Here is an 11,866-nt window from a genome sequence, read left to right as displayed (position 1 = left end):
CCAGGTCCTAAGGGTCATGAACATATTCTTAAAGTTTAATCTTGGAAGTAATGTCAATGTTTGCAAGTGCTCTTTCAGATTTTTCCTTGCGCGCGCGCCGCGTTCGATTTTGTTTCGTCCTCAGGCTCGCGCAGTTACGTACTGCGAGCGTCATAAAGGAAAATTCAGATTCAAACACAAATTCTTGAGAGAAGTTGTGCGACTGATTTGTCAACGAAAAAAAGTAATTTCACAGTGAAAATATGGGCGTCTGCTGTTCTACAACCGCAAAAGAAACAGGAGCATCGTCTTCGCGACACTTAGTCTCAGTGAGTAGCTCGCCAAATTTATTTCCAACTGAAAACGAATACGGGTAAGATTCTGAGCTCGCGAGCCATGTTGAAGAAACACGTTCACGCATTGAAAAAACAGTGGAGACAGCGAGTGTAGTAGATCTTACTGAAAAGCGCTCAACAAGTGGATTTATTGAGACTGGTGTAGATCCCACGTTGGAGGCAAAACACTGCCCAAGAGAAAAGAGGGACAGTTTGGAAAATCTGTTGCACAGGCCTCACGGGAATAAAGAATGGAGTGAAGAGTCGTCCACCGAAAATGGGGATGGAGATAGCGTCATTGCATTGAAGTCTTGTCCCTCCGGTGCAATAAGACGACTTAAGAAAGAGGACAGCATACGTCAGCTTAATTACAAAGATGAGATCATGCTGACTGACAACACTGATAGCTTTGTAGAGAGGGAGATTCCAGAAGTCCCGGATGAAATAATCTCACTGGCGGAGGATATCGACTACATCTTAAACGACGACTTACCTGCCACGGAATCAATTGAAATCAACCTAATTGGTTCAAATGGGTTAAAATCACCCAGATCCAGTGCAACACCGCCCTCATCCGCGAAAACAAACAAGAAAAAAGCAGAGAACTCACTGGCAGAGGATATCAACTACATCTTGAACGACGACTTGCCTGCCGCGGAATCAAATGGAATCAACCTAATTGGTTCTGATGGGTTAAATTCACCCACCTCCATTGTAACGCCGCGCTCATCCGTGAAAACAATCGAGGGGAAAGCAGATAAATCCCTGGCAGAGGATATCGACTACATCTTGGACGATGACATGCCTCCTGCGGAATGTAATGGGCAAAGTTCTCCCAGCTCTGATGTGATCCCACGCTCATCCACCAAACGAAATAAGGCCAAGAAAGAAGCTAAAGATAACAAACTAGAAAGTGATATCCAGAACATCGTAAGTAAAAGAAAACCTGATGCGAAATCAAATGGGACAAGTCTATCTATCGCTGGTGCAGCACCAGGCCCAAAAGCGATCTATGCCAAAAGGAAAAACAAGAAAATTGACGATAAAGAGCAGGTACTTGAAGAAGTATTACGGTCTTATTTTAAACAATGACATATGATATAACAAGCTCTTGGGTAAATGTTGTGACTATGACTGACTGATTGACAGACTGACTGACTGACTGACTGACTGACTGAATGACTGACTTACTGACTGACTGACTGACAGACTGACTGACTGACTGATTGAATGACTGACTGACTGACTGACTGACCGACTGAACGGATGATTGATTGACTGATTATATTAACTTATTTGGACAAAAGAGTAAGGAGGCGTTGAAAACGTTATATAGCTATTCCATTTCGTTTTCTGTTAAACCCCTTATTCAGTGGTTTAGAGCTGAACTAGAACTGGGCAGCGTTGAGCATTTTAGGCAATGTTGAAAAGAATTTCAACTGTGTCTCAGTTGGACTAAGGCCTCAATGTTCAGCTCCAAACTATAGAGCAACGGGCTCCATGTATAGTAACCAAAATGAATGTTACGATCGATGTATGTTACGAAGATTTCAATGCATCAATAGTTTCAAAACTGTTGCAGATGCAGAATGATCCCTTGGCAAGTTTGTGCGCAAAACAGCATGCGACGAATTATCCAACGAGGGAAGAAGAGGACATAGAAGATGAGAAACTAACAAAAGACATGGAATGTGCTTTGAATGACGCTGTCGCAACAGCTGAGTCAGGTGGGAAAATCAACTGTGGTGCGGTTTTATCCACGCAAAAGGCGCAGCGTAAAAAGAAAAAAGTCCACAAGGGGAAGAGACAAAAGGGAGCAAGAGAAACTAGCAGGCGATATCGACTATATCTTGAAGGACGACATCCCTGCGGCTGAAACAAAGGGGCAAATTTGATCTGGTACAGTTTCAACCTCACTAAAAGCACAACGTGTCAAGGAATATTTCATAAGGGAAAAACATATCAGTGACGAGGAGAAACTAGCAGATGATATCGAATACATCCTGAACGATTATGTCCCTGCAGTTAAATCAAAGGAAAACGTTTCCCCTGGAACAGTTTTATCCTCGAAGAAAGCAAGAAGTGCTAGGAAAATTCCACAAGGAAGAAAAACATAACAGAAGAAAAGAAACCAGCAGGCGATATTGACAGCATCTTGAACAACGATGTCACTGCAGCAGCATCAAGCCGGCAAATGTCCTCTGGTAGAGGTCCAACCACCAAAAAGGTACGGCCACCCAAGAAATGTTCCGCTAAGGAAAAAGAATTCAAAGACGACGAGGAACTAGTGAACAACATAGGCTTCTTCTTTAACGACGATATTCCTGCAACTGAATCACAGGGACAAATGTCCACTGGTGCAGTTTCATCCTCGAAAAAGGCACGGCGTGCTAAGAAAAGAGGAAACAAACTCACACATGATAAGAACATCGCAGGAAATGCCGACTATACTTTGAAAGATGACATCCCTGCAAATAAATCGAACCTCCAAGCTTCCTGTGGTAAAGTGTTGTCAAAGAAAACAGTGTCTAGTCAGGAATATTATCAAGCAGGTGATGACTTGACAAAAAATGAGAAAGATACCCTTAATGAAAGCAGTACATCAGATCTTAGCGCACTGGTGCCTCTTCAAGAGGATTTTTCAGTGGAACGTAGTCAGCAGGCAGATGAACAACTGGCAAAGGATATAGAGTATATTTTAAATGATATTCCCTTTGCTGCTGAACCAAATGAGGCAATCTCTTCCGTCCTTGCAGCATATCGAGGCCCAAGACTAGCAACCCTAAGCTTATGTTAGTGATGGATATGGACAAGATCTTCGATCCCGCATCCATAACAACTGCTAATCAGGAAGAGGATATCAAAACAGTCCAAGCTGCCTCAAATGAAACAACTTCGTCCAGGCCTGGAGCAGCTCCACGCCCAAGAAAGAAAACCCGAACGAGGAAATCAAGGTCTATGACAATCACAGAAAAAGGGGCGGAAGACACTGATTCAAAATCGTCAATAACATTAACCAACACGGTGATGCTATCACGAAGCGATTTCTCATCGGGCTCGGGCAAAGCAAAACACGATAGACAACATTCCACGAGAAAAAAAGAGAACATGGGGGACAAAGCAGTGTCAAAGGAGACGGGTAATACCATAAAAGAAGACCATCATGTTGCTGAAACGAATGAACCAATTCCTTGTACTACTAATCTATTGCCTCGTTCGATAACCAGAGTAGTAATGCAAGCTTAAATGGGCCGTAACCAATCAGGAGCCGAGAAAGACAATAGGCTAATGTTTGGAGAACAATGGATGCTATTGTTCTCCAAATCCAAGGTGGCGCTATTTTATTTTTAGCCAATCCGGAGCCGAATTAAGAATTCAAGATGGCGGCGCCCACGAAAGTCGGCCATGTTGGAAAACAGCCCACCAGCCTCGACGGAGGACTGGGATCGGTCTCACGGATTTCCATGGCGACACAAATCACGCCAGAGTCACACAAAAAATGTCATGTAATTTCAAAATCGATACTTAAAGTGTCCTGTGGTCCTAAACGACAGAGGTCCGTCCGGCAAGTGGCCATGATGAAGACTGAGAGACTTGGGTCCGAGTCTAGCCTATATAGGGTGGTGCAAAGCATGGTGGGGCGATGACCTCATCGGGAGTCAATTAGAGAATAGATGACATCAACCTACATCAGACTCATTTACCTCGCTTTCATGCTGGGATTTTATTGAGATGCATCCAACTGTGACTCATGAAAATTCGTCTTCGTCTGGCAAGGGTGTCACGCGTCACGCAAAATTCAGTTTAAAAACAAAGATTATATTCTCCAAAAGTTCTGGTGTTACAAACTAGGTCGTGTGCTGAGTGACCAGCGTCCATACGCTATTTACAAACAAGGTATTTGCGTGCTGACGAAGGGGATAGAGTGTGTCATGTTAGATGAATGTTATTTTCTCAGTATAAAATAATGGTACCATTGATCATTGCTTTCAGGACATGTGGCGGCTCCTAAAGGAGCCGTTTTTTGTTTTGATGTTTTACTTACTGCTCAATAATTGAACGCAGCCATAGTTTCTTCCTGTTCGCAACTCTCCTCTGAAGAACCATCTCCTTAGAGTGTCGAATAGGTTTCGGGAGTACTGTCGCCATGGAGTTTTGGTCCTCCTCCTCCACCGCCTTCTCCTCCTCCTCCACCTCCTCCTTCTCCTCCTCGTCCTCCTTCTCCTCCTTTTTCTCCTCCACCTCCTCCTTTTTCTCCTCCACCTCCTCCTCCTCTTTCACCTCTTTCTCTTCCTCCTCCTCCACCTCCTCCTCCTCGTCCACCTCCTCCTCCTCCTCCTCCACCTCTCCCTCCACATCCTCCTCCTCTTCCTCCACCACCTCCTCCTCCTCGTCCGCCTCCACCTCCTCCTGCTCCTCCTCCAACTCCTCCTTCCCCTTCTCCTACTCCTCCTCCTTCCCCTCCTTCACCTCCTCCTCCTCCAACTCCTCCTCCCCCTTCTCCTTCTCCTCCACCTCCCCCTCCTCCACCTCCTTCTCCTCCTCCTCCACCTCCTACTCCTTCTCCTCCTCCACCTCCTACTCCTTCTCCTCCTCTTCTTCCTCCTCTTTCACCTCCCTCCACCTCCTCCACATACTCCTTCTCCACCTCCTCCACCTCCTCCTCTTCCTCCTCTTTCTCTTTCACCTCTTCCTCCATCTCTTCCACCTCTTCCTTTTCTTTTTCCTTTACCTCTTCCTCCTTCTCCGTCACCTCCGCTACCTCCTCCTCCTCCTTCTCCTCCTCCTCCAACTCCTCCTCCAACTCCTCCTCCTCCTCTTACACCTCTTCCTTTTTCTCTGCCACCTCCTCCTCCTACATCTCCTCCTCCTCTTCCTCCATCTCCTCCTCCACCTAATCCTCCTTCTCCTCCTTCTCGTCCCCCTACACCTCCTCCGCTTCCTCTTCGTCCACCTCTTCGTCCACCTCCTCCTCCATTTCCTACTCCTCCTCTTCCTCCGCCTCCTCCTCCACCTCCTCCATCTCCTCCCCCTCCTCCCCCTCCTCCACCTCCTCCTCCTCCACCTCTTACTCCCCCTCCCCTTCCTCCTCCTCCTTCACCTCCTCCTCCATCTCTTCCACCTCTTCCTTTTCCTTCTCCTTCACCTCCTCCACCGTCTCCCTCTCCTCCTCCTCTTTCATCTCTTCCTTTTCCTCCTCTTACATCTCCTTCTCCTCGTCCACCACCTCCTCCTCTTCCTCGTCCTCCTACACCTCCTCCTGCTCCTCCTCTTCTTCCTCCACCTTCTCCTTTACCTCATCGTGCTCCTCCTCGAACTCCGCTTCCTCCCCCACCTCCGTTTCCTCCACCTCCTTCTCCACCTCCTACTCGTCCTCCACTTTCACCTCTTCCTCTTCCACCTCTTCCTCTTCCACCTCTTCCTCTTCCACCTCTTCCTCTTCCACCTCTTCCTCTTCCACCTCTTCCTCTTCCACCTCCTCCTCTTTACCTCTTCGTCCACCGCCACCTCCACCTCCTCCTTCTCGTCCTCTTCCCCCACTTCCTCCACCCTCTCTTCCTCCACCTCCTCCTCCTCCAACTCTTCCTCCTCCTCCTCTTCCTCCACCTCCTCTCCAACCTCCTCCTCGCCCACCTCCACCTCCTCCTGCTCCTCCTCCTCCAACTTCTCCTCCCTTTCTCCTTCTCCTCCACCTCCCCCTCCTCCATCTCCTTCTCCACCTCCTACTCCACCTCCTTCTCCTTCTCCTCTTTCTCCACCTCGTTTTCCACGTTCTCCTCCTCCACCTTCTCCTGCTCTTTCTCCTTCTCCTTCACCTCCTCCTCCATCTCTTCCACCTCTTGCTTTCCTTCTCCTTTAACTCCTCCTTCTCTGTCACCTCGTCCACCTCCTCCTTCTCTTTCTCCTCCTCCTCCTCCAACTCCTCTTTCTCCTTTTACACCTCTTCCTTTTCCTCCTCCACCACCTCTTCCTCCTCTTACATCTCCTCTTCCTCTTACTCCACCTCCTCCTCCACTTCCCCCCTTCTCGTTCTCTTCGTCCTCCTACACCTCCTCCTCCTCTTCGTCCACCTCCTCTTCCACCTCCTCCACCTCCTCCTCCTCTTTCTCCATTTTTTCCTCCACCTCCTCCTTCTCCTTCTCCTTCACCTCTTCCTTCTCGTCCTCCTCCACCTCCGCCTGCTTCTTTTTCTCTTCCAACTCCTTTTCGTCCTTCTCCACCCCCTCCTCCAGCTCCTCCTCGTCGTCCTCCACCTTCTTCTGCTCCTCCTCCTCCTCCGTCTTCTTCACCTCCTCCTCCTCTTCCACCTCTTCCACCTCTTCCTCTTCCTTCTCCTCCTCCGCAAGTCGTTTGTTTTTCCTTTCCTCCATGATCGTAACGATTAACTAAATTACCAATAATTATCGGCCAAGGATAAATATAATACTTCATCTAACTTAAATCATTTGAAGTAAGGAGTCTGTGAGTGAAACATGTCGTTATCATGCCGTTGTTGCCAGGGACTCTTTACGCCTGAAGAGAATAGAATCCGTCACGAGAAACATAGTTGTCAAAGGAAAAAACACCAGAGGATATCACAAAGATCTCATATCCTACCGAAAAGCACCATGGGATCCCTAGTGAAATAGAAATGGGAGAAGCGTTTCGGTTCAAGACACCCTCTAGTATTTTGATCGTGGGCCCTTCTGGTTGTGGCAAGACTTGTTTTACCGAATCGTTACTCTTGGATTACTTGGAAGAATTGTTTGTAAACCCCCCCCCCCCCCTACGATTCATTATGGCTACGGGGCGAGGCAAGATGATTCCGAGACATGAAAGTCGCTGGTGTGCAATTTCACGAAGGGATTCCAGAGTCAGACCATCTCAAGTCATGGTCTCGGTAGGGTGGATTCCTCGTATTAGACGATCTGATGGCAGAGGGAGGTGAGGACAAAGCGTTGCTGGACTTATTTACCAAACACTCTCATCATCAAAATATCACCATGTTATACTTGTGCCAAGACATGTTTCCACCAGGCAAATACGCCAAGAGTATTTCCAGGAACGCCCACTATATCGTAGCCTTCAAAAATCCAAGAGATCAATTAGGGATGAAGAATTTACTGCTTCAAGCTTTTCCCACTTGCTGGTAAGGCATGATGGACGCCTATCAAAAAGTGACCGAACGACCGTTTGGGTACACGGTCCTGGATTTACATCCCGCCAGTGATGACAGGAAGCGCGTGTTTAGTCACCTCCTGACGCATGAAGGATACCCGCGCTGGCATCGAAGAAAGAAAGAGGAAGTCTGATCCTTGACTAAAATGGTATATTAAATATCATTTTGATCCACTCGGCTCATTTGAAGCACGTTGTCTTGGGTGAAGGTCGACGAGAACCATCGATGATCGTTCAACAGATGTTTTTGGCCCCGTAGAAGATAACAATGATGAAAACGTAGATGAGGAAGAGGAAGTGGAAGAAGAGGAGCCTGAAGAGGGACAGGAAGAAGAGGAGGATAGTAGCAGCTCCGAAGAGGAAGAAGAAGTCCGTTACGTCAAAAGAGTCCGTTACGTCAAAATGTCGGGGAAGATCTCAAAGAATCCTACCTGAAAGAAGTCCAGCAGTTCCTGGATAAAGGAAAATCCCTAAACTATGCCGAAAATGCTGCTTTCAATGCCCTATTACCTGTAAGTAGAAGAAGGCTACGAAGGACTTAGAGCGTCTTCAATGAACTCATCGTATCAAACACGACGCAATACACCGTAAAGTCATGAAGACTCTTCGACGCTTTATTGAGGAAGACGACATGGGTTTTGACGAAGCGGCCGAGTCGGCAGTGGCGAAACGGAAATTGCTGTTAAACAGACTAATGCAAAAGAAGTTACTCCCCGACGATGATGACGAAGAGGAAGTAGAAGAGACCTGAATTAGCGATGTGACTCTTATAAGAGTGTGTGACGCCACACATGCAAGATGAATTGCTCCAATCAACTGTCAGGGAAAAAAATAAAATAAAATAAAATAAAATAAAAAAAAAGATGAATTGCTCCAATCAACTGTCAGGGATGACCAGAAGGTTGTCTGTAAAAAGGCCTACCATAAAAAAATATTATGCAAAGAACAGAGAGCGAATCCTGGCCCAACAAAAAAGATATCGTGCAGAGAACGTCGGGATTCTCAAAACCCGTCGTAAAAGATGGTATGAAAACAACAAGGAACGACTCGTCAGCAGCCAGAGAGCCCATTGTCAACAGAACAAGGAGCACATCAGGAATTACCGAAGACAATACAGTAAAAACAACAGGGAACGGATCAACGAAAACTGGAGAAGTTATTATGCCAAGAATAAGGAGCGGATCAGGCAAAGACTTCATGACCAAAAGCAACGAAAACTAGGCCAGAATATCGTGCGTTTTGGGGCCTGGGATCAAGAATCTGAGAAACAGGAAACGAGTCTAGTTCTCAACACTTTGTGGAATTCCGACTGTCAAGACTTAAAATTATAATCAATTCTCCCTTTGGAGTTATTATCATCCAATAAACGTTATAAAGACTCAGACTCGTTGTTTTGTTTATAACAATTTAATGGCATTACTGTGGGGTATACCCCCTTATCCCCCCGTCTTCTCATTGATTCTTGACCACGTGATATCGCGTACCCCCTATCCCCCAACTTCTCATTGGTTGTTAACCACCTGACATTGTCTATTGTTTGTGAATACCCGTTTATAAGTCAAACGGTCTTGAGAGAGTTCATTTTACTTGTGACAACGTTCAGCTCACGTCTCCTTTGTAGTTTCTTTCCTGTCTTGGCAGTTATGGAGTTGAGTGATCAAGAGCTGTGCGTCGCTTTAGAGGAAAGGACTATGTTTGATGTAAGTGATTTATTTTTGTACCTATTGGAAACTCGCCTAGACAACTATAATTGTTGAATTAGGAGCGATTTGTAGTGTTTGTTGGATCTTTACTTCAAGCGAGAAAAGTTTGAAATTTCTTAAATGTTATTCTCAAGGGGTAAGACTGATACAGCTTCTAAACATACGCTTTTCGGTTTCAATTTCTCCAACTATGACAACTCAAGTTGACGATGGATTGCGACAAAGATTTCGACGCTACGATTTCACAAGCACTTTTGTGGAGAGAGATCTTTCTCTTCCTAGCAACTCATTGGTTGACGGTGCGCCATCGCCAAAGATTAACGGGGAGGTGAGACTAAAGGAGATGATTAAATCAAAACTTCATGGCGACAGTACCTCAGAAACTTATTCAACACTCTAAAGAGATGGTTCTTTAGAGGAGAGTTGCGAACAGGAAGAGACTATGTCTGCGTTCAATTATTGAGCAGTAAGTAAAACATCAAAACAAAAAACGGCTCCTTCAGGAGCCGCCACATGTCCTAAAAGCAAGGATCAATGGTACCATTATTTTATACTGAGAAAATAACATTCATCTGACAAAGCACACTCTATCCCCTTCATCAGCATGCAAATACCTTGTTTGTAAATAGCGTATGGACGCTGGTCACTCAGCACACGACCTAGTTTGTAACACCAGAACTTTTGGAGAATATAATCTTTGTTTTTAAACTGAATTTTGCGTGACGCGTGATACCCTTGCCGGACGAAGACGAATTTTCATGAGTCACAGTTGGATGCATCTCAATAAATCCCAGCATGAAAGCGAGGTAAATGGGTTTTACGTAGGTTGATGTCATCTATTCTCTAATTGACTTCCAGTTAGGTCATCGCCCCTCCGTGCTTTGCACCACCCTATATAGGCTAGACTCGGACCCAAGTCTCTCAGTCTTCATCATGGCCACTTGCCGGACGGACCTCTGTCGTTTAGGACCACAGGACACTTTAAGTATCGATTTTGAAGTTGCATGACATTTTTTGCGTGACCCTGGCGTGATTTGTGTCGTCATGGAAATCCATGAGACCGATCCCAGTCCTCCGTCGAGGCTAGTGGGCTGTTTTCCAACATGGCCGACTTTCGTGGGCGCTGCCATCTTGAATTCTTAATTCGGCTCCGGATTGGCTAAAAATAAAATAGCGCCACCTTGGATTTGGAGAACAATAGCATCCATTGTTCTCCAAATAATAGCCTATTGTCTTTCTCGGCTCCTGATTGGTTACGGCCCATTTTCACGGAAAACCAAGTTGACGGTTAACGTCGACTTATTGCTTCAAATAGTAACGATCGTAAACTGAAGTAACAATATAACGAATTTCTAATCAATTTACTTGAAATGCTGCGTAACATAAGACCAAGGGGGCGTGTAACAATATACGTGTGTACGTCGATAACGCGAGAAAATAACAACGAACAACGTAAATTATACATAGACAAATCATTATAAACTGCGTTAAAACTACTCGAGATTGTATGAACAATTAAAAGATGAACATTTGCGACTGATCAACAGCCCAGAATCATGCCTAGCCTTAAATGTGGGCGTAACTAGATGAGGCTCTAATTTATGCGATTGCTCCCTTTTTGAATCCAAGACAATCAAAATTGTGTTATGTACGATTCTGTACATATATCTGCTTTCGCCCAAAATAGAACAAACTAAATCTAAACAAACTAAATAAAACTACGAAAATCACTTACATATCGGTCCCGCTTGTGCCAAGGTTAGGAGACGAAGGACAGCAAAGGTGCTACTAAGCGAGGCGAAATCTTACGAAACTCTGTTAAAGGGACGCTAACTAAGCTTTTATATGCGCGTGGTGACGCTAAAAGGTCCGATTACAAAACCAATAGGAAACTAGATAAGCATACGTAAACATTGTAACTAAGTTCGTTACTAAGACCTAGGCACGCAATCAAGCCAATCGATCATTGATCTAATAAAAATTGAGACTTTGGCTAGTATCCTCAACAAGATTATGGAAATTCCAGCACCTGACTTTGGTGCCTCAGGGAAAAATCTTTGTAATGTTGGAACAAGTTTAAGAAAGAAGAATTCCTCGACACAGCCCAAACAAGGTAAACAAGCAGCGAAGCTTAACAGTATGAGTAAAGCGAGGAAAACAAACTCCAGAAAGAAAGTAGCGGGTGAAGCAAGTGGTATGGTTGCTAAGAAGCTTACTGGGCAGACAACAATATTGGATTCCCGTCTGAAGTTAAAACTATGAATTGTGACAGTGGATGCTCCGTTGCCAGTGGAGATAACAAGCGACCCATGGCGGCAGGATCTTCTTCCCACATCATCCGACAACAGCCAAAAAAGGGAAAACGAACAGTTCCAGCTATGCTGATCAAGGAAGAAAACACCGTGCGAAAACCGCGCATGAGAGCTTTTAGAAAAACCGCTGAACCATCGCTTAGAGGCAAGGCAACACAGAAACGCCGCTGTGCCTGTGACCGGCGGAAAGAGCACCAGAACCAGTCCTGGAATCCTTTATGAATCTGAGGAACTGGAACTGATGAAGCAGATCAAGAAAGATTCTCGATGCTGCTGACTCGGACTTTGACAAAAAAACAAAAACAAAAAAATCATAAAAGAAAAAACGAAAAGAGAACAGAAAACCTCTATCTTAATACAGATACCTATTTGACTAACT

The 11,866-nt window shown here is 45.4% G+C and overlaps 2 protein-coding genes across 2 annotated transcripts; one reads left to right on the top strand and one right to left on the bottom strand.

Annotated features, from left to right (window-relative positions):
- The first annotated feature begins 132 nt into the window (after positions 1-132).
- LOC145469517 (uncharacterized) lies at positions 133-2,197 on the top strand. The gene is made up of 2 exons (XM_081453260.1): positions 133-1,367; positions 1,897-2,197. Exons 1-2 carry the CDS (start codon positions 699-701, stop codon positions 2,188-2,190), a joined length of 963 nt encoding a protein of 320 aa, XP_081309386.1. The 5' UTR covers positions 133-698; the 3' UTR covers positions 2,191-2,197.
- Positions 2,198-6,317: 4,120 nt separating this feature from the next.
- Positions 6,318-7,069, bottom strand: LOC145469519 (uncharacterized). The gene has a single exon (XM_081453262.1). It carries the CDS (start codon positions 6,683-6,685, stop codon positions 6,359-6,361), a length of 327 nt encoding a protein of 108 aa, XP_081309388.1. The 5' UTR covers positions 6,686-7,069; the 3' UTR covers positions 6,318-6,358.
- Positions 7,070-11,866: the final 4,797 nt, after the last annotated feature.

This window comes from Orbicella franksi, chromosome 15, assembly GCF_964199315.1.
Source record: "Orbicella franksi chromosome 15, jaOrbFran1.1, whole genome shotgun sequence".
NCBI classification, from domain to species: domain Eukaryota; kingdom Metazoa; phylum Cnidaria; class Anthozoa; order Scleractinia; family Merulinidae; genus Orbicella; species Orbicella franksi.
The sequence above is the reverse complement of the archived record's forward strand: the minus strand, read 5'-3'. Positions and strand labels throughout refer to the sequence as shown.